The sequence below is a fragment of the Seriola lalandi genome, unplaced genomic scaffold (genome assembly GCF_002814215.2).
Source record: "Seriola lalandi dorsalis isolate HSWRI2012SDOR001 ecotype SW California unplaced genomic scaffold, Sedor1 jcf7180002054606, whole genome shotgun sequence".
Taxonomy (NCBI): Eukaryota; Metazoa; Chordata; class Actinopteri; order Carangiformes; family Carangidae; genus Seriola; species Seriola lalandi.
The window spans coordinates 350,639-372,072 of NW_019525159.1; the positions used below are offsets into that span (position 1 = coordinate 350,639).

At 38.4% G+C, this 21,434-nt stretch overlaps 5 protein-coding genes across 6 annotated transcripts in view; 3 read left to right on the plus strand and 2 right to left on the minus strand.

Moving 5' to 3' along the window:
* Positions 1-81: 81 nt before the first annotated feature.
* dnajc21 (DnaJ heat shock protein family (Hsp40) member C21) lies at positions 82-7,340 on the minus strand. Its single transcript, XM_087177435.1, has 12 exons — positions 6,929-7,340; positions 6,262-6,355; positions 5,992-6,115; positions 4,517-4,648; positions 3,997-4,301; positions 3,734-3,900; positions 3,299-3,392; positions 2,441-2,632; positions 2,302-2,350; positions 2,039-2,172; positions 871-958; positions 82-692 (listed from the first exon to the last, which is right to left on the minus strand). The coding sequence occupies exons 1-12, from the start codon at positions 7,023-7,025 to the stop codon at positions 531-533; spliced, it is 1,638 nt and encodes a 545-aa protein (XP_087033561.1). The 5' UTR covers positions 7,026-7,340; the 3' UTR covers positions 82-530.
* A 742-nt stretch (positions 7,341-8,082) lies between these two features.
* On the plus strand, positions 8,083-11,311 carry brix1 (biogenesis of ribosomes BRX1). The gene is made up of 10 exons (XM_023419606.1): positions 8,083-8,265; positions 8,648-8,759; positions 8,854-8,897; positions 8,980-9,050; positions 9,149-9,198; positions 9,292-9,365; positions 9,906-9,956; positions 10,071-10,172; positions 10,335-10,463; positions 10,700-11,311. The coding sequence occupies exons 1-10, from the start codon at positions 8,116-8,118 to the stop codon at positions 10,943-10,945; spliced, it is 1,029 nt and encodes a 342-aa protein (XP_023275374.1). The 5' UTR covers positions 8,083-8,115; the 3' UTR covers positions 10,946-11,311.
* Positions 11,230-15,102, minus strand: rad1 (RAD1 homolog (S. pombe)). Its single transcript, XM_023419607.2, has 7 exons — positions 15,015-15,102; positions 14,156-14,357; positions 13,909-14,017; positions 13,589-13,746; positions 13,227-13,327; positions 12,747-12,845; positions 11,230-12,221 (listed from the first exon to the last, which is right to left on the minus strand). Exons 2-7 carry the CDS (start codon positions 14,348-14,350, stop codon positions 12,050-12,052), a joined length of 834 nt encoding a protein of 277 aa, XP_023275375.1. The 5' UTR covers positions 14,351-14,357; positions 15,015-15,102; the 3' UTR covers positions 11,230-12,049.
* Positions 15,093-17,761, plus strand: c21h18orf32 (chromosome 21 C18orf32 homolog). The gene is made up of 3 exons (XM_023419608.2): positions 15,093-15,218; positions 15,658-15,873; positions 16,242-17,761. The coding sequence occupies exons 2-3, from the start codon at positions 15,694-15,696 to the stop codon at positions 16,305-16,307; spliced, it is 246 nt and encodes an 81-aa protein (XP_023275376.1). The 5' UTR covers positions 15,093-15,218; positions 15,658-15,693; the 3' UTR covers positions 16,308-17,761.
* A 600-nt stretch (positions 17,762-18,361) lies between these two features.
* dym (dymeclin) overlaps positions 18,362-21,434 on the plus strand; it is a 53,541-nt gene continuing 50,468 nt past the window's right edge. For both annotated transcript variants that reach the window (XM_023419580.2, XM_023419581.2), the window contains exons 1-2: positions 18,362-18,563; positions 20,344-20,550. In XM_023419580.2, coding sequence (XP_023275348.1) covers positions 20,411-20,550 — 140 coding nt within the window. In that variant the 5' untranslated portion in view covers positions 18,362-18,563; positions 20,344-20,410. The remainder of the gene's footprint in view (positions 18,564-20,343; positions 20,551-21,434) is intronic.

The following is a 21,434-nucleotide window of genomic DNA, read 5'->3' on the forward strand; positions in this document are numbered from 1 at the left end:
TGCATGTTTTGAACAGACAAATCCAACATAGTTTATTGTTAAACATAATGATCAGAGGCATTAATGAGAATCATTCAAGTGTTGTTGTATAAATACCAACGTGCAGTATCACCTTTATTTTTTACGATGCAGTAATACCACTACAGAGCTCTTCATGACAAACAAAGAGAGATGGGTCTTAAAACAGTAAAGTATTTGATAATGGGGATGAATGTGTATCTGTTTTATCATTCATAAGTTACTGTGAAAGATACTGGAAAACTGCTCAGAACATTTTAGTCAGTCCAATGTGGAAGATTCAATCTCTCGCATACACAGCTGTCACACTGAACATGTTTAATGAGTAATTGAAAAAAACTATCTGCTCTCTGGTCAGCCAATCCAGTCCATTAAGGTCCACTTCAAAGGCTTTTTTTTATTTTTTTATTTTTATAGTTCATCTCCCTCCTGAGAGACTTCTCAGAGTGCTGTTTCTTGTGTCCTTACTGAAATAAACTCTCAGGTTCATCATCTGCCCAGATAATGATGTGTTATCTGTTTTTCTTCTTGTCCTTTTTACTCTTGCTCATGGAGCTGTGAGAAGCATTTGAGGAGACAGCAATGGCATGGCCGCTGGTCTTCAGATGGTCAAACAACTTGTTTCTCGTCGGGAACTCGTTGTTACAGGTCACACAGCAGAGGTTTACTTCCTTCTGGGGGTGGAAATGAAGATGTGTGATTAAGTAATGTAAAAAAAAATGTGTGGGGGGGAAAAAAACCCAACACAAAAAAAAAAAATGTTAAACTGACAAGTGTGGAGACATGTATAGGCAGAAGAGATTTTTAATAATAAAAATGATTAAATTGACACTGAAAAAGATAAATACAAACCTCAGGAAACTGCTCTCCTCCTGTGTTTGACTTGACGTTCTTCGGTTTGTCTTTTCCTCCTCCCTTCTTTCCCTTCGTCTTCCCGGAGCTGCTCAGGCAACATTTAGGTGACGATTAAATAAAAATAAGATTTTACGAGGCAAAAACTATCACTTTTTTTTTTAACTCTCAAACAGTGGAGTCACTTGTCTGTGCTCCTGCTCAAAACTGTCACTGACTGATTGGCATTTCTGTCATGCTCCATGCTCATGAGAAGTTTCTAAAATCTTTGATCTGATGGACGTTCCTGTTTTTCCAAAAAGCTTGTTTCCGTTGTTTTGAATGTTATGTCAAGAACTAAATAAGAATGTTTGAAGTTTATTTAAATGTAGAGTGGCTAAAATTGTTTTTAAATCTTTCTTTGTTTATCTGAAAACAGGAACCTAATCTGAAGCAAGCAGGGACTCCGGGAACAAGAAGCTAACTGGTATTCACAGGTTTAATGACGGGGCATAATTTTAAGTTCTTTTAGTTTGTAAAGCTGCATTAGTTCAAATTTTTACATTAACAATAGATCAAAATATGAACCAATGGGAATCGAAAGGTGTTGTGATGAATCCACAGGGAATTATTACCGAGTGTGCAGTTCTCTACATTCTCAATGGAGCATTTTAATGTCTCTCAGCTCATTGTTTTGGTTTTACGACCCACAAACTTAGGGAACATAGTGTAGTGGAAAATCTAGCAAGTTAGACAGCTAGACACTTTCCTCATAAAAAAGAGAGGACTCAGATTCATTGGCTGGCCAGACAACTCCTAATGAATGCCAATATCTGCTAGGTATTCAAGGTGATTATGTCAGATATTTTGTTTTCAGCTTCTTCTGCTGCCCCAAAGTGGCCAAAATAAGGACTCAATGTACAATTGTACCCAACTGACATTTTTTCTGTCTCTGAGCATAATGGTGTGTAATTAGATACCGTTGTCCCACTGTTGTCCGATAGCATTAATAGCTGGTAGGTTGGTCGAATAAGACTTAATTTGCAGCATCACTTAAGGTTCACTAGCAAAATGGTCACTTCTGAGCAAAACCAGAGAACCAACTGAGTGACATACAGAGTGACTGTACCTGGTAGCATGAAGAACACTTGGTCAGAAAGAGGTGGACATCTCAAAAACCTGGACTTACCTCTTGACCTCTGTGGGAGGGAGATCATCCTGCTTCTCAGGCTCTGTAGGGTCTGCTGACTTCTCAGGGGCATCTTCCTCGCAGGTGGTGGGTGTTGGTGTTGGTTTCTCCTCCTCTTCCTCTGGAGCAGTCCGCTACAGAAGAGGAGAGCATGAATAGAAAACAGAGAAGGCTTTTAAGAAAGGTTAACTTGACAGGCATTTAGAGTAAACCAAACCAAGCAGTTGTTGAAAGAAAAAAAAAAAGATTAAGATATTACTCACATTTACTGCTTCCTTCTGTTTCTTTTTCCTCTTTTGTTTTTTGGACAGCCTGTGTAGGGGGGAACAGAAAAAAAGTTACATTAAAAAAATGACTCAATTCTGACCACCCTGACAACCAGGTGAAAAGTAAGTTACATACTTTTGCCTTGGCTTTTCCTGCTCCTCTTCAACTTCCTCCTCCTCCTCCTCCTCCTCTTCCTGCTCATCTTCCTCATTTCTTCCCTGCTTTTCGTTGAGGTTCAAACCAAGCGAATCCTCTTCCTCCTTCAGCTGTTGCCGCAGCAATGCCACCATCTCCCGGTGCTTTTTGGATTTTTCATGGTTTTTCATACTATGGAGAAGAAAGGAAAACAATGCTGACGGTGTAAATGCATTAGGAACACAGATTTAAGTGTGTGAATTGTATTAAAGCCCTTTACAGATTTGTAATATTAACAGAATCATTAAAAATAATTACTGATGGTCCTTCAAGGAAAAGCTAAATTAGCTAAAGGAATTATACCCATGGCAATGAATCATTTCAAACTGACATGCCATTCATGCCACTTAGTAATGAGTAAGAAATCTCAAATCTATCTGAAAATTCCATCAACACGTGTAAACAACGGCAAAGGCAGGTCTTGTCATTCAGGCTCTTCTCCTTTTTTCAGATGCATTGTAAGGAGCAAAAATCCCTTCCCCACCCACAGCAAAAAGGCAAACAGAGTCAGCAACGTCCACACCAGCGGCAATCATGGAGTGGTGAAAATTACCAAAAGGTTTTAGGCAGTCTGTTTACTACTTCAAATCTTTCCTATAATTTACATCAAACAGTGCCAAACAGTGTGATTTTCTAATGCGGTGCTGAAATCAATCAAAGTGAATACATTTGAGGTTGTGAACCCTTAATCACTGCATTTGGAGTCTTTAAACTTTGGCCCCTGTGCTGATTAAATGTCACTAAAATCATTCGTAGCTTAGCGAGGTGAATTAGCGTGTAGCGTGGGAGGATACTCACGCTTTATCTGATTTGAAGGATTTGTCACAGGCTGGGCAGTACAGGTCATCATAGTAGTCGATTGTCAGTTCATCTCCATCAGGCTGGTCTGCATCTGTGAAAGGATATTTATATTTACAGTGGGGAAAAAAGGCTCACAAAAACTTCACACAACAACTTCACATAAACATCACTTTTCAATTCAAATCTGTGGAGACTGCTATAAACATCAATGTCTTGCCTAATGGTGTATGCCAAATACTACCTGCTTGAGATAAATAAAAATTAAAAAATAAAATGTAACCTCACACATAAACTACACCTGTTTTGCTGTGTCTTCAATGGTTTTTTATTTAGTGAAACAGACCGGAAGAAAAACCACAAGATAGTACAACATAACCCCTTAACACAGAAGTATAAATGAAGCTCACGTCTCTTACACGCTGTCTCACTTACCTCCTCCCTCTTCACTGTTCTTCTCCCGTGTGTCCATATCCTGCTCTTCTTCCTCACTCTCTGATGCATCTCCAAACTCTTCTCCGTACTGAGCCTCTATCTGCTGCAGCTCCTTCTCGAGTTCAGACATGGCCGCCCAGCTCTGCTCTTTGTATTCCTCTGCCAGTCTTAGATGGACATAAAAAAAAACTGTGTTGTGAGTATGAAGTAACAATAGAGGGAAATAAATGTCACATTTACGCAAGTATCTATCCATTACTCACTTTGCCTGGCTGAGCTTCTGCTTCCGCCTCAGCTCCTCCACCTTCTTGATCTTCTCAGCGTTCTGCTCCTCCACCAGCTTCCTGTGGGCCTGCACACGTCGGTCACGCTTGCGAACAAAAGCCACTAGTTGTCGCACCAGTTCGTTGCGCTCCTTTCGAGCCTTGTCTCTGGTCTTCTTGTTCTCCTTCTCCATGGCCCTTTTTTCCCAGCGGTTGGAGGCCTGTCTCGTATCATACTCCTCCTTCCAGGCAAAGTTTTTACGAGTGCAGAAGCTCTGCCAGTAGCCGTAAAACACATGTACGACCTGTGATATGGAAACAGAGGCTGTTTAAGTAGATAGTTATGTTCCTTTTTTACTGGTTCACTATTAATATTTTAGTGTTGATACTTTTTAGTTTTTGTTTTTACAAAAACTTGCTTACTAATTTAGTCATGTAATTGAATTGTATAAAGAACTCTTACATCATCAAATAAAGGAACAACCTGGAGACAAGTGTCTTAAGTGTGGAGCTGGCTTACGGTATCATAATCACTCTGAGAGTCTCCAAAGGGAGGAAACTCCTCCTCGTCTTCCTCGTCCTCCACCCTGCCTTGCTCCATCTCCTCTTTAACAATGGACTCGAAAAGATTCCTGTAAACTGTGTAGAAACCCTGAGGAGAGAAAGTGGATTAAAAAAAAAAAAAAGAGAGAATATTAAATAATGTTGAGATGCTGATAATTTCTGTCATCCCGAAGAATGAAGCGGCCTCCACCAACCTGAACACCAATTGCTGTCGTTGATGCGGTGGCCTCCAGAGGTTCTGTGCTAAACTTGGTTTATGGAATTTAGACCAAAAAGTTCTACCTGGGTTTCATGAAATCTTGGGACTATTCCTTGTGTGCTTTAGGTAAACTGGCTGTGTGTTCATGCACACTGAAAAGACTGGATGTCTTTTTTTAAGTGAGGCATAACTTCTAGATTCCCCACAGTCCTGCAGCTGACATAAATGTTATTGCTTTTTATCAGTCTTTTGATAATCTCATTCCTCGCTCATCAGTGAGAAGAAAAAGTGTGTGAACCCTTTGGAACAACCGGGATTTCTGCATTAATTGATCATAAAATGTGATATGAGTCACAAGTGTAGACAAACAATGTGCTTCAGCTAATGTCAGACTAACAATTATAAACTTTGTCTTTATTGAACACAACCATTAAACATTCACAGATCTAGTGGAAAAAGTAAGTGAACCCCTTGGATTTAATAACTGTTCAAACCTCCTTTGGCACCAATAACCTCAAACAAGCACTTCAAGCAGCTGCTGATTACACCTGCACAATGTTCAGGAGGAATTATGAACCATTCTTCCTTATAGAACTGCTTCAGCTCAGACATATACTCAGGATGTCTGGTGTGACCGGCTCTCTGAGTCATTCCACAGCATCTCTACTGGATTAAGGTCTGGGCTCTAGGAGGTAATTCCAAAGGCTTCACTTGCTTTTTCTTGCCACTGAACTTGTACACTCGTCAGACAAGGACAGACTATGTCTATCATTTTGTTGTGTGGTGCCATGAGTCCTGGGGCACTTGGAGCTTTTGGATTCAGGAGACATCCCATCAAGTTGTGTTGTATATGTTTTGAATTTAAGATTCTATTTCTAGGTCATTCATAGGTCAGTCACACTTATCTCATCTCTCTGCATCTTAACATTTCAGGGATTACAGGGGTATTTATCAAAAGAAACCTTTTGGTGGAAACATTATTAAATTCACTAGCTTTGATGTTTTATGGGACTTTCCCTTACCAAATATTACATGGTAAAATATCTGATGTATCCTCCACGGGGAGTTTGAAAGAAGTTTTATTTTTGGCAGATTGAAATCCTCCTTGTGTTGTCACTTTCCTGGTATGAAGAAGAGGTCTGAAAACATCCTAAAGACCTTGTTGAAGGTCTGATGCAACCGTTTGTTTGTACTTTGTAACATGATCCTCACATACAAGCACAAACACTAACCTTCTCATCATCTCCATAGCCAGAATAACAGGTGACTGTGAAGTACTGCAGCAGGTCAATGCTGTCATCTTCGTAGTCTCCACTCAGTCCTCCTTTCAGCAGAGCCTCTCTATGATTGTCATACCTGCAGAGACACACATAACCCACACTGCCACAGTCTGCACATAAAACAGTAAGGCTCTAATGAGTCATAAAGAGCTTTGCAGTCAAAGTCCTGCTAAAGTTGAGAGATTATTTTCACAACTATTACTGAGATGAATTTGAACGCACCAAGCTCTCTCCTGTGGATCACTCAGGACCTCATAAGCTGCCTGAATCAACTTGAACTGCTCCGCCGCATCCTCAGCATTGTCCAAGTTTTTATCTGGAAATATTTAGAAGGAAACCACAGCTATTGTTAGTTAATAACCTTTCTTAAAGTTGTATTGATAACTTTGTAAGGTTTGTGTTAACAGCATCCTAATGTTTATGCAAGGCAGTTTCTTTTAGAGACAGGGCAAGTTTTCAAAAGGTACATTCAGTGACCCAGCGGAGCCAAATTGGATAACTAAAGACACACAATGCAATCGATATGTGAAGAATTGTTGCAGAGTAGGGCTACATTCATTACAGATAAATCTGTTGATTAATCGTTTTGTCTGTCAGAAGAGAGTAAAAATGCCCATTATAATTTTCCACAGCCCATGTTGATGTCTTCAAATGTCTAATTTTGCCTGTCCAACTTCTGAACATAACAGTTAATTTTCTGTCAATCAACTGATCGTTGCACCTATACAGACAACTACAATTGCAGTGGATGGTATTTTCCTTAAGCAACTTCACTTTCTGGAAATATTATTATAACACCTTTTAGTATAAGGGTGAATTCAGGACTTCATTCAAGTGCAGTAATGACGCTTGAACATCATAGACACTCCTTGTTTCTACCACAACTTACCTGGATGCCATTTCAATGCTAGTTTACGATAGGCTTTCTTCAAATCATCATCTCCTGCGTCTCGTTTCACACCTAATACTTCATAGTGACACTTCATTGTTAGATAACTGTGAATAGAAACCTGACACTACAATAAATACTCGGAAAATTGTTGTCCCAGACGAGGCTAACTTTAGCATGTAGCTAACTGCAGCATATTAGCGACCGGGCAGCATCTCTACTTCATCTTTAAAACAATCCAGACTTCTCAGGTAATAGCGACAATATTGTAATTTTTGGGTATTACATATTCAAATCTGTGCGACGTTCTTTATACTGACTTAACAGCTTCTTATAAGTTACTTGTTGGGACTATGTATATATATATATACCACGAACAGGAGAGTCTTTGCTGCTATCGCTAAATCTCGCGAGAATTCTTCTTTTCATAATTTTGGCAGATTTGACGCCATAACCGCGGATTGCTGCCCTCTACCGTTGTGAATAGCAAATTCAAAATGCGTTGTTTTTACGAGTCACTAGCTCTAACCCATACTTCCAATCTGGTTTCATTGACTCGACTCCATGTTCGATAACTCCTGACTCCAGTTAGCTTTTGTTGATGTTGTTAGCATTTGTTTTGCAACATTGTCAATGATTGACTGATGGTCAAGAATAATACGATAATTCTTGTTATTATTCGTGTCAACAGCCAGCCTAAACTATAAGAATGTAAATTAACAATCGTTAATGAAATATCGATAAGTGCACTTTGACTACTACTCTCTATTTTATTTCCCAGTTTTCAGTGTTGTTCCCGATGTAGTTTGATAGACAAGTGCACAAGTGGGTCTCAAGTACAGAAAGTGGGATTGATTATCCCACAGTGCTCTCTAGTGAAGACAGGAAGACTTGCATTCGTGGCTGTAGCTGCCGTTGAAGACACTCAAACACATACATACGTACATTTTTTTTTTGACTCTGTATCAGGGGCTGAGCAATCCGGGGCAGAAGGTGGCGGTAATACAGCTATTACGCTGGTTGCCAACTTCCATTAAAAAGAAGAAGAAAAAGAAGAACAGGAAGACGAATAACCCGCAGTACCACCTCCGCGCCACCAGGGGGCCCTCCCTCCTCCTCAGTCCACACGTGCGGTGCTACACGTAGCCTCTAGCAACGCGAGATTTGTGTCAGTGCAGAAACCAAACATGTCGGCTTTCAAGAGAAAACGTGGAGGACGAGGTCCCGTCGATAAAAAGGCAAAGAAAGCAAAAATTGTTGCAGACAGAGGTGAAGCACCAAGGGAAACCGAACGGGAGGAGAAAAATGAAATCACAGTTCCAGCACCGGTTTCGTCGGTAAGTGCTCAGACTTGTTATTAGCCACTGAAGTTGGTTAGCTCCTTAGCTTATTTCACCACTCTACCTGGGTATGTTGTATTTAAGTTACAAAACATTACACAAAAATGGCTACCAAACCTGTAGATATAGTAAAGACACTGTTACTAAAAGTGAAATATAACGTTGGTGTACACATTGGCAGAGAGTATGTCGGTAATACACAATTTGACCAGGAGTATGTGAGTTTACCACCAAAAAACTCAGAAAGCCAAAACAAAATCTGATATTTCCTACACGATATTAAACCTGAAGAAGTCGCCGGGGTACTGGGTAAAATCCTTTTCACTTATAACATTATTTTAATTTGTTCTTAAGTTTTGAAATAAACTCTCATAAACAGGGCAAATGGACCAACAAGGAAAGAGTTCTCATTTTCTCCTCAAGAGGCATCAACTTCAGAACAAGACACTTGATGCAAGACCTGAGGACCATGATGCCTCATTCAAAAGCAGGTTAGTATCATAGGTCATTCATATAAAATATTATTTCTACCAGAGATATGGGAATATACTGTCATAATAACAATGGTTTTTTTCTGTCTGATAGATACAAAAATGGACAGAAAGGACAAGTTGTTTGTAGTTAATGAGGTGAGTCTGCTGTTTAAACTGTGCCCACTCATACAGTATCGCACGCATTACAGCATAGTTAAAGATCAGCATTGTTTTGCAGGTGTGTGAAATCAAAAACTGCAACAAATGCCTCTTTTTTGAGGCCAAGAAGAAGCAGGACCTCTATATGTGGTAGGTTATTTTTTCTTTGTTACATTCTTTAAACATTAACCTCTAACTTGTTGCAGAACAAATTTAAAGTAAATGCAATAATGTTCTTGTTTTTACAGGGTTTCAAACAGCCCTCATGGACCTTCTGCAAAGTTCCTGGTTCAGAACAGTGAGTTATCTCTCTTACAGTCCTGAAGTCCAGTAGACAACATCTACCTTGTGCCACAGGAAAAACAGAGTTACATTGTTGTCTCTTCTACAGTTCATACACTGGCTGAACTCAAAATGACAGGAAACTGCCTCAAAGGATCCAGGCCGCTGCTGTCATTCGATCCGGTGAGTAACACCTGCCGTCAGTTATTTACCACTTGTATTATTTTTATTGGAAACATACAGTATGTTGGTAATGGGCAGCTGTGTGCTGTGTCTTACAATTCCAACCAAAAATGACACCAAATGATTTCACTGATTAGCACAACTGGAGTTGCAACTAATTATAATTTAATTATTGATTTGGATTTAGTGTTTGATTTATAACATGTCAGAAAACTGAAAAAATGTGATGTCAACACAAAACCTAAATATATTCAGTATGCAATGATACAAATCGGAATAAAGTGGGAAATCCTCATATTTGAAATGCTGGAAGAAGAAAATGTTTGGTGTTTGCTACATTCAAAATGGTTGCTGATTATTTTCCTGTTGATTGCCTCATTAAAATAATAAACACTTGTTTTCAGCATTCAGTGCATGTAAAACTTAAGAAGACATTTTTACTGATGTCTTTTTGGTATTTGAACAAAAACCTGCACACTCCACTCTTGGTAAATGATTTCCCATCGTTCCCATCTCTACTAATTGTTTTTTCACCCACAGAAATTTGACAAGGAGCCCCAGTATGCTTTACTGAAGGAGCTTTTCATCCAGGTCTGTATACAAGCTGCATATCAGAAGATATATATATTAATCCTGAAAGCTGAGCAGGTTGTAGATCTACCTTTTTACATGCAAGGAAGTTTTCATGATGTTTTCTTGTCATAGACATTTTCCACTCCACGCTACCACCCTAAGAGTCAGCCTTTTGTGGACCACGTCTTCACATTCACCATTGCAGACAACAGGATATGGTTTAGAAACTACCAGGTAATTTTTCATCACACTTGATAATGGGTAATAAAAATGCATTAATTTATACTTTATCGCCTTGAGAAGAAAAATGCATGTTCCAATATGGAGGTTCTGAAAGTTAATTTTTATTTTCTTTCCTTTTGCAATAATTTCTCTGTCCCTTCATTCCATGTTCAGATCATCGAGGAAGATGCCTCTCTAGTGGAGATTGGTCCTCGATTTGTTCTCAACCTAATCAAGATCTTTCAGGGGAGCTTTGGTGGGCCTACGCTGTATGAAAACCCAGGGTTCCAGTCTCCTAACATGGTAAATCCCAGTTCATGCCAGTTGAAACTGTAGACATACTCTCTCTGTCTTTGCTTATCTTGGGAGTGTAATATGCCTAACACATTAATATGCTACATAGTGTTGGGTTGCATACCCATGTTGAATGTCTTTTTAACATGTATAATGGGCACAGTTGCTACAGAATGGGGACATTACTGTGTAGAGTTATACACTTTTTGATTGGTTTAATCACCTCTCTCTTCACACACCTACAGCACCGGCGAGAGATCCGACTTGCAGCAGCAGCCAAAGTGCGTGAGAAGCAGATGGTGAAGGAGATGCAGAAAATGAAGAGGACTGATACGAAGGTGGATTCGGTCAGAGATGTTACAGCTGACGTCTTCCTGACACCAGCTGAGGAGAAGCCTGTTCACATTGAAACAGAAGCACCTGAGCCAAAAGTGTCAAAGAAAAAACAAAAACCTTTCAAAAGGCAAAGGATGCAGATGGCACGCAGGTAGCTGGATGGACTGGATGAAGCTGACTGAATGACTTACTGCTGCCATGAGTCAGTTTTTTTTTTTTTTTTTTTTTTAAGGTTATAATAAAACTTCCTCATTGAAGTATCAGATTTGACAGTCTTAGACATAAATCTTAATTATGCTCATGTTGTGTTCAATGTCTGTTGCCATAATTTTTGAATTCATACAATATATATGTTGCTCCCTCATCAAGAATTGTGTAGGTGGTAGCTGACCATAAAAGTTGCCTATTCTTTTTGATAAAATAACATTTTCCATCAGTGTAAAAAACAAAACAAAAACTTGTTTATTGATTTTGATTGACCACAGTTTTCTATGTCATGGAAATAAAACGATTCAAACTTACTCTCAGCATCATCTGATGTATACTCCACACAAATGTCATGAAAGCTGTAAACGTACACAACATCATCAGGGACGCATAAAACCAAGTGGCGATACATGTGCAGAGCTGAAGAGGAATGTATGGTTTGTGTAGAGTACACCTATTGTACACGCACACACACGCACACACACACACACACACACGTCACCAGGAGAAAACGGTGCCAGTGTGCCATATCTGCTCCAGAAAGATGAGATATTCTGTATGCAGACAAATCCTGGACTACAAGCCATGCAGACTCATGAAGTTACAGGCAGTGTTCTTATGTTGAGGGGCTTTGGACTCAAAATAGCTGGGTCTCCATAGTAACAAACAACATACAGTAACTACATACAAATCATTTTCCAAATCTATGAAATCATGAACTCATTGTGATAGTGGTCAGACTACACACAGGTATACAACAAGACCAGGTAGGTGACATTATCTTTCCATAAGTCCAGAGGCAATGGCCCACTCAAATGTGAGTATTTGGAAAATGAGGAACCAGTTAGTTTTGTTAAAACAACTTTTATCGCTGTGTCCATTATCCATTATGCCCACTATAAGTCCTGTATTGTTTTCCTGTGTGCACTGCACTGACTGTACTGCCTCCTCTGGCAGACTTTGTCCTCTTATCCTTGCACTCAGTCAAAGCCACTGGCCACTCCTGAAGTTAAGGTACGTATGTAAAGGGGAATTTAATGAATGCACTGTAATCACTCCACCTCCTCGTCAGGACAACAATAATATTCTACAAAGCAGATCTGTCCATCGTCGTTCCTGACCAGGTACTGCAGAGAGAGGAAGCCCCTGCTGTCCGTCCTCACAGAGACTTTACAGGACAATGCCAGGGCTTTGGTGGATGGCTTCAGCAGGGACATCTTGTACCTGTCAGCAGTCAACAGAGGGGACGGCACAGAATATGGAGGTATAATCATAGGGGATAGTTCTCAGTGAGTGATAATACATGTAATGCAACTGTAACACTAAAGCAACTAAACAGGCATTTTTTATAGATATTTTAACAAGGCCCTACACACCGACACAGGTGTCACTCATTCTGGTTGATTAGACCTCTGCTTAGGCTGGGTGGAGCTATGCTATGGTATTACAGTGTACACACACCCACACAGTCCTGAGGAGAGGTCTAATCAGGCAAATTAAGTGAAAGCACCTGTGGGGTTGAACTGTTGTGTGCAGTGATTTGAAAGCTAAAGAGAGAAATCAAAAGTTGAAGGTAACCCACAGGGCTAACGTATGTTTAATTTAATCCAATTTATATATAATTATTTATGAATAGCATGGTCTCAGCAGTCATCCCAATCCCATCCCAAGACTGAAGTCCACTTTGGGGTCATAACAGTGTAATGTATTTCTCTGTAGTTTTACTGTGCTGTTTGTGACTGTGCTTACCTGTTGGTTTGTGTCTTGGTGCACCGAAACAGTTCCATCATGTCTGAGTCTTTGGGATAATCATAATGAGCATTTCCAGAGTTCCCAAACGTGGATAACCTGGAGAGAAGAATAAAATCAAAGAAAAAGTTAGTTGAAAATTCATTTCAGAGTCAACATGATCAAATGAAAAAGGCTTTATGCAAGTTTTTCTTCCTTATAACACTAAGTAGTTACTTTAATTACTGACAAAAGGTTAAACAATATGTAACGATGCTTCAGAAAGAAATGGATTAATCAGCAGTGGTAGTATCAGTGTAGAAATATGTGAACCTCACACACTGTATAGATTAATCAGACCAATAATAGACTAGCAATCTTATAACTGTAGAACTAGGTGTAGTAGTTGTATCCCTCTTGAAATATTTACTTGATGTAAAAGAGCATAGCTTATGTGGACTAAATATTTTTTTCTCTGTTTGTATACTTTTGACAACACACCTAAAGTATGGCTGGCTAGGGGACATGGTGATCTGTAGCACCTCGCTGGTCATATCCAGTTCAGAGAAGGGTTCTTTCAGACTCTCTGACTGCAGGATCACCTTTGAAAAAGACCCAGAGATTCATGAGTAGTCATCAATTCCATGTATCCAATGACTGTTTTCACCTGCTGATACTGTCTAATATATTCCTAATGGATCTGTAAAGTTAAGTCAATTATTGCAATAAACAGAAATGCGTATTGTTGTTCATATATAGCATCTAAAGGAATGGGTTAATATTGGCTTGTTTTTGTAAATCTAAGCACATTTATGTAGATATATAGTATTCCAGTTTCATTATATGAAACAGTTAAAGTTCACCTTGTTTGTGACGTTGGTGCTGCAGAATTCAAAGTCAACTGGCTCTTCAGGTTCTTGTGTGTTGATCTTGCAAACAGTCACAACGCCACCCTCCTCCAGGAACAAGGTCAGAGGGTAACCGTACCCCTTGTAGCACATGCGCAAGGCCGTTGACACCCCTGCAACGTCAGATCAGGAAGATAATGAAAATGTTGAGTCAGGTCTGAGAAGGGTATTAATCCGACTATGGATAAAGAAAATTAAAATTTAGTCAACAGTTAAAATAGAATTATGTCTCTCATTTTTTGCCCACTTTACAGTCAGGTTTCCTTTATCTTTACCTGGTACCGTGCTTCCTCCAAAAATATTTAGGCAGTCCAACAGAACAGTGAGGTTGACCTGAAAACCAACCAAATCTTCCCTTATGGTGAACTCTTGGAAGATCTCAGCCTGTAATAAACAAAGTTTGCTATTTATAATATCACAACAAGATACCTCTAACACAACGGTGCAGTTTCGACCAACCAGAACTCTGTCTGCGCACCATGAACATGATTAAAGTTTATTATAAATGCAAATCAAACACACCTGGATGAATGCATTGGCTTGCAGACACTTAGAGTCCTCCACAGTGACCTTCAGGCCATTGGGTGTGGCGCTGAAGATGGCATGGTCTTTGAAGGCGATTGCTTTCAGTATATTGGAGAGGTTGCGAGCATGGTCCAAACTGGCAACTAAAACGTATTGTTCATCGTCAGCCTGAGACTGGGTGGACAGAGGCATTGTAGCACTGAAATGGAAACACACAGCAAGAATGGTTTGGATAGCACAAGTTCAGGAGGGTAAAAACGAGAGCAGATAGTTAACAGACTAACTTGGATACCATTTTGATATTTAAGCATCATACCTATGTAGTAGAAAATTTAAGGTTTCCCATCTAGACCATATCAGGTCAATAACCACTTAATCTGAGCCTGTCAAATTTGGATACTGCTTATAATGTAGTTCTGAAAACAAAGAATTGCGATTTCACTGTTTCGTCCCCATGGTCTCACTCAACAAACCACTGTAGTTAGACTTGTCAAATCTGAGATTTGTGAAACCTGAAAGTGGCTTTAAAACTTTTAGCTGACTTCAGCCTCTCGGGCAGCATATATTCATATATTAATATTACATATAATATTATTTAACTGAAGATTAAACGATTCACAGAAAAAGGATTAATGTAAATTGTACAACAAATGCACTAAACTGTCATTTTACTGTCTGCGATCTATTTCTAGCTGGGCTACATGCTACAGCAGATCACGTACAGTTAAAAAGAATGCAATTAGCCAACTGCTGCTAACTTCAGTGTTGATGATCTGTACTATCTAGCGTCTTCGGTGAATAAAAGATTAAAAAAACAATGCTAGTGTCCAGCTGTGCTTATGTGCGAGTCACTTACAAAGTTGTAGTTCAGCGACCCACACAGTTGTGTTTTGAAGAAAGGCGCCTCTGTTACTTCCGCCTCTCTCCTCTTTTACGGAAATAGGCTTTGCGCATGTGTGATCACATTCGAGAGATTTCTCAGCGGAGTCCAAAACACATGAGAGAAATCCTGTCTACACCGACACAAAGTGACAGCATTGGTGTTTTGTGATCCACAGAGGTGAGGATTGTTACTCATTTAGAGTCCCTTGGGTAGTAAAATGTTGTCTAGCCTGGAGCTTTATTACAAATCTTCACAGTAGTTGCGTTAACCATCGAGAGACAGCAGGAAGCTAGCGTTAGCTAGCAGCGTGACGACGCTGGCAAAGTGTATTTCTCCAGTCAGTTACATGTTGACAGCTTACGAAATACTCTCAGACGTCGGTTACCGAGGAGAGCTGAAAACACAACAGCTCCTCTGTTTTAATCATTTTCAGGTTCGGGATATTAGTTGGATAGAACAAGCATTATTTTGGGCAAAACAATCAGTCTATTAACCTAGCAAATAATTAGCAGATTACTCAATAATGAAAACAATAATGAGTTGCATTCCCGATCAATTAAATGGCTACCTTGTTCATAAAAAATAAAAAAATATATGTATATTTTCTTTGTTACAGGTTCTTCACTTCGGACGGCTTACCTCAGCCACAGTCATGGTGTGCATTCCCTGTATTGTGATTCCTGTCCTATTGTGGGTCTACAAGAGGTTCCTGGAGCCTATCCTATATCCCTTCATTTCACCAATTATTAATACATTCTGGACCAAAAAAGCAGTCCAGGAGACTGGCGCAAGTGACCAGAAAGTTAGTGAAAAGAGTAATGGGACTCACAAGGTAAAATAATTATTTTTACCATGTTATTCTAATAATTAATTTTTTTCACTTTGTTTACTTATTTGTGAAGTGCTGGGTGATAATTTACCATTGTATTTTGAATAGCTGTAGAATTATATTGTCCGTTAGTTTTTGTTTTATTCAAATGGGTGGTGTGGTCTTATGTGATACATAACTCTGGAATCCTTTTAAGTATTTTATATATGATCTTGCATGCATTTGTGATACCATGGCATACTGAATATCACTATCATACCAATAGTCTTATTAATATTGTGATATTAATTTCAGCCCTTGTCTAGTGCATGGATTTCAGATAAATTCTTCAAAATCAACATTTCTACAATTTTCTTTCTTATGTGTTTCAGCCGGAAAGCAATGGTGAGGCCACTGCCAATGGATCTACTATAGCAGCAGATAAGAAGACAGACTGACAGCTTTAAATGTTTATAATGCTTATAAAACTGTGTAAATATTCCATTAATATAATATAGATAAACTATGAAATAACTTATCAGTTCTCTTTGAATGGAGTGGTTTTTACAACCTTCCAAAATTGTATGTGAATTTTTAATTTTTTCATTTATATTACAGTAAATTTAATGAATTGGTTATTGTTACGTTTTCCCTGTTAATCATGTCGATATATGCATTTACTTTATTGGATATTCAGTCTTATTGAAATAGTTTTTCTAAGTCAAACTTGCAGTTTAATAACTGAATAAAACGGAACCTTCAAATAAAAAAAGATGCTCATTTATTACTGCCATACACGCTGTGCTTCCACCTCAACCAGCTCGCTCACTTTCACATCGTGTAGTCACTCACAACTCAATTTTGTTTGTATTTAATGACATTCTGAACAATATAAATTTGATATAAATATTATGTCTCTGTAAAGCTCGTTTGCTGCTGTAACAACAAAATGATTCTCACATCTTTGCTGAAAATCTGTTTTAACCATTTCCTACTAAAATATATTTGACATTAGTGTAGAATTTATGGTAGCTCTTTCTGATAAGGCAGCACTTATAAAGAATTTTTATAAGCCGTTATTAATTACTTTTTTAATGGTTAATAGATAGTTTACTAATGTGTTACAGGTCAGTTAGAAGACAATAAGCACTTTTAGGTTGCCAGGTAATGGAAAATGCCCCTCCAGCACGATGCTTTGCCAGCCCTTCATCAAGTCTGTAGTTATGAATGCTAGTAAGTCTTCAATAAAGGGTAATGGGTTTCGCATTAGTCACCTATTATCTTAAGAAAAATCATCAAGAAAAGGCTTCAACTGCCATTTCTGCAAAGGTGACATCTCTGTTTACACCTGTATTTGTAAAATATTGAAAGGATTGATTTGGAATATGGGAGGTCTCTCTTTTAACTAATGGTTTTGGTTTATATGTCCACATGATTACTGAACATTATATCTAGAGATTAAATTATTTTTTACCAAATGATTAAAAGTCAGTGCCCAGCCTCTGTCGCTAATGTTGGAAGACTAGAGTCCTCACTAAGACCAAGAAAAAGGTTTTCAGATCTTTACACTAAAATTGGTTTATAAAGCACTGAATGACTTAGGGCCACAATACATCTCTGACCTGCTGCTATGTTATGTACTGTCCAGACGTCTTAAATCATCTGGGACATCTGCTAACTGTCAGAAAGAATTCAGTTTTTATCCACCACAGACAAACTCAAGGTCTCTGTTCTTTGGAATAGAGGTGTTAAACTTTTGTTTGCCACTGCTCTTTAGTGAATTAAACATGGGATTATTCATTCATATCTTGGACTATACCGAAGCTGTACCATTACTTTTATTCTCCTGTTTTTATCAATTTTATAAAATTTTTGATAAATATAAAATAAATATTTATGTTAATCTTTTTTATATCACCTTGTGTTTCTTTATGTTTAATGTGTATCTATTTGAATTGCCTTGTTTAAATACTGTAGAAATAAACTTACCTTGCCTGCATAAATTAATTTATCAATCTCCTTTAAATGGGTTTCAGAAGCTTCCCAAATTAATTATTGTTTTCACTTTTTTATTATCACGAATTTATACAATGTGAACATGTATTCTTGAGTGTATTCACTCCCTATGGAATCGTTTTGCTAAGTTTAAGTTAGAGTTTAATTAATAGATAAAGGAAAATATATTGACTTCCATTCTGACGAATGCATCCATCGCAACTAGTTTGCAGACCGATCATTTTAAAAATGCATATATGTTCATATTGATGATATTCAGACAGTATAAATGTATAGTATAAATAGCAGGGTCTGTGAAAAATAAAATGAGTACATCCTGAGGGCGGTAGCAGAATATTTGTAATGACTTCTAGGAGTTTTAAGATAGAACTTCTAAGTATAGATAGAAAATTAAAGTTTAGATCTAGATCATCTAGAGTAGGCGCTTAGAATCTATTAGCCCTATTTCTATCTGCAACGTCGCGAACGTAAATACGTCATTACGCAATGGCTGGCAACGTGGAAAACATGGAGGAAAGGAGTATGTAGAGTTAACTTAACAGCCTCAAATTTCACACAATTTCAAGTATTTGCCTTGGTGAGTTACACTCAATAAACAAACTGGACAAAGCTGCTAATTGATGTAAAAAAAACAGTCGCCTCTTAACAGTCCTGAGAGCCGAGAGAGCAACGGAAACTGCGAGAAGCATTTATGACAGGTAAGCCGAGCGGTCAGCTGATTGCAAACAAGCATTGAACGTTAGCTGCTTTTTGGACAGTGACTTATTAACCACGGGTTGTCTGGAAACGCATCTCAATCTGCCATTTACGTAGCTATTATTTCATGCTGATATCAGTCTGTGAGTATACCGCGTTGACTGTCAAAATAGCCGGGGCACAGAGTATTTCCTGCACTCGAACAGGATGAGCTAGCTAACGTCATGCAAGTTGGTTGACTGAAGCGGCAAATACAGCTAAAGACAAATGAGATAGCACACTGGCAACTTAAGTTTGGTCTGGCAAGGACTATTTGCCAAAGAAAATAAAAAAAATAACAAGAAAATAGCATGTTTTTGCATATGTCATGTACAGTGTAACCCCTTCATAGATCAGGTTTCTGCCTTTCATGTATAACCATTATCAATATTGTTATAATTATATAATACACGAGAGGCAGAAACTATCCTCCTCTGTGGTTTAACTCTACGTCTACGTGTTTCTAATGTGTTCCAGTTCACTTTAGCAAATGTTGTCTCACAGGCTACACCTGTATACCAAAGGTGTGTCATTATAAGAAAACAAAACTCAAGTCCTGGTTCCTTATGTGTCATCCTGTTGTGAGGTTGGCCTCTCTCATGAATGAATGTATTGAAATTCATGAAGACAGACTTTGTTTGCTCTCATATAATTGCTGAAACCATTCACTCAAATGGCAGTTTATTGGTTATGCCTAACTAAAACTTATGCTAGTATGTTATAGAGATGTGTTGAGACAGCTTCATGGTCAGTTTGGAGGATGTAGTTCGAGGTGCTGTTGAACTGCACTGCATAATACAGAGATATCTTTCTATCTATCTATTTTTATTTCACCTACCCATACTGATATGAGTAGGGTGGACAAAATATTTCAAACACTCATTAGTATTACGCAATACAGTTCAATAGCACCGCAAATTACTTCCTCATAATTGAACATAATGTTGAAACAACACCTCAAAAAAAAAAAAAAAAAAAGAACATTATACCTTCATGAAAGTAGGATTTATTGTAGAGCTATAATATTAGACTGCATTAGTTGTTGCTAGGGGTACCGAATAAACAGCCTAACTGAGTGCACATGGATAGGGAGAGATCCATGTTATAAGGTCCAGTGGTAGCATGGCTTCTTGTATTGTAAGAAACTCAGAGGTGATGTTTACCTGTATTTAGTACCTGTATTTAAGCGAGAAGTCAAACTCAGTGTACTTGGTAAATGAAAAATCATGTAAGACAATAATGGTTGAAGTATAGTTATCAAATTGGCTTGGGTATTTTGAGTGCATGTATTTACATTGTTTGTGAAAGCAACAACTGGCAGATGTGCTATGTGTTTGTGTGAATATCTTAATAATTAATCTGGACATCTGAAATGAAAGAAAAATAAGATTAAGTTATGTAAATTACTTCCCAGCATTCCAACATTTATTTGGTGGGGGAATGATTTATGCATTTATCAGAGAGCAGATAGTGCAGACAAACAGGAAATGAGGGAAGAGAAATGGGGGAATGACATGCAACAAATAAAGGTCCCTCCCCGACCAGACTCGAACGAAGGAGGCTGTGATTATTTCATCAGTGCCTGAAATCCCTTGGCTACCAGGGCATGTCCTACTACGTATATTTGAATTTGAGTGCAGACAGAGAAACGTAATAGCTTATTTATTAGACATACATAGTTTATCGCATAGATGTTCATTATGTGTGATGGCACCAAAAATCAAAGCCTTTCCTCTGCTCCAGGATTTGGCATATGCCTGGTGAAAAAGCAGTGAAGAGTGGTGAGTCTGGCTGAGTGGAGCCAGTCGAGATGGGAGCCAACACCAGCCAGGTCAGTGACCTGTCTGATAATCCAAGCCTCAAGGCCCTGGTGGGCACAGAGTCCATATCGGAGAATGACCCTTTCTGGAACCAGCTCATCTCCTTCACCTTCATCAGTCCCACCTGCAGGTAATCAAACACATGTGGAAAAATTAGGTTAGATATTTGTCAGATTATTTGCCAGAATGTTGCAGTACAATGCTCTCAGACTGCCCCACTATTTGCCATCCTTCTGTCTACAGCAAAGGAACTGCAGAGAGGGTCCAGCTGAAGAGCAGTTAGCAATTAGTGGGGTCACAATTGTTGCACCTCTATTTATTTCAATCAATTGATTTATTAATTTAGCTATATAATTGATTAGTTGGTTGTCTAATTTTGTGGAATCCAATTTTAAATAATGATCATTAATTTTAGGAGTTTATCAAGTTTAAGTACCAAACATTTTCTGCTTGCAGTTTCACAGATGAGCAAATCTTTTTTCTGTGAAAATTTCCTTAATTGTGGTCCATAGGGGCCGTGGTGGTAAAGATATCCACTTGAGGTGTTTCTTCACTTCAATGTTGTGTAGTTGATGTGTGTAAAACAAACATCTACTCAAGAGTGATAGTATGCTATAGCCACAGACACACAACCTTTCCATTTAGAAAGTCCTGCAACATTTCCAAGCTGGATCCAACATTTATGTGTGGACACTAGACAGGATGTTCTCAGAGCTCATCTGATTAATGATCTAACAGGGTTATTGTCTTGACTGGCTGAGAATGGATCGACTAGTTAACATTTAGTTCCTTTGTCAAGAGTGTTGAGAAGGAAATGTTACATATTCATCTCAAAAGAGATTGTAAATCATTCACCTCTGTAAAGTTGTTTGCACTTACACACCAACCTTCTCATTATTCAGTTGATGTATTCATATTACATGTCTTTGACCATCAGTCCATAGAGAATTTATAGCATTTTTGAACAACTCAACAATCTAGTCGCCAATAAATTTTCTGTGAATGCCTTAATCA

Excerpts from the sequence above, each read along its gene's own strand:
- dnajc21 (XM_087177435.1), bottom strand. The coding sequence starts at position 7,025 with ATGAAGTGTCACTATGAAGTATTAGGTGTGAAACGAGACGCAGGAGAT. Across the intron at positions 6,116-6,261 it reads GATCCACAGGAGAGAGCTTG|GTATGACAATCATAGAGAGG; the intron begins GTGCGTTCAAAT and ends GTGTCTCTGCAG. Across the intron at positions 4,649-5,991 it reads GCTATGGAGATGATGAGAAG|GGTTTCTACACAGTTTACAG; the intron begins GTTAGTGTTTGT and ends TTCTCTCCTCAG.
- brix1 (XM_023419606.1), top strand. The coding sequence starts at position 8,116 with ATGTCGGCTTTCAAGAGAAAACGTGGAGGACGAGGTCCCGTCGATAAA. Across the intron at positions 9,199-9,291 it reads AAAGTTCCTGGTTCAGAACA|TTCATACACTGGCTGAACTC; the intron begins GTGAGTTATCTC and ends TCTCTTCTACAG. Across the intron at positions 9,957-10,070 it reads TGAAGGAGCTTTTCATCCAG|ACATTTTCCACTCCACGCTA; the intron begins GTCTGTATACAA and ends TTCTTGTCATAG.
- rad1 (XM_023419607.2), bottom strand. The coding sequence starts at position 14,350 with ATGCCTCTGTCCACCCAGTCTCAGGCTGACGATGAACAATACGTTTTA. Across the intron at positions 13,747-13,908 it reads TGGAGGAAGCACGGTACCAG|GGGTGTCAACGGCCTTGCGC; the intron begins GTAAAGATAAAG and ends CTGACGTTGCAG. Across the intron at positions 12,846-13,226 it reads CCTAGCCAGCCATACTTTAG|GTTATCCACGTTTGGGAACT; the intron begins GTGTGTTGTCAA and ends TCTTCTCTCCAG.
- c21h18orf32 (XM_023419608.2), top strand. The coding sequence starts at position 15,694 with ATGGTGTGCATTCCCTGTATTGTGATTCCTGTCCTATTGTGGGTCTAC. Across the intron at positions 15,874-16,241 it reads AGAGTAATGGGACTCACAAG|CCGGAAAGCAATGGTGAGGC; the intron begins GTAAAATAATTA and ends TATGTGTTTCAG.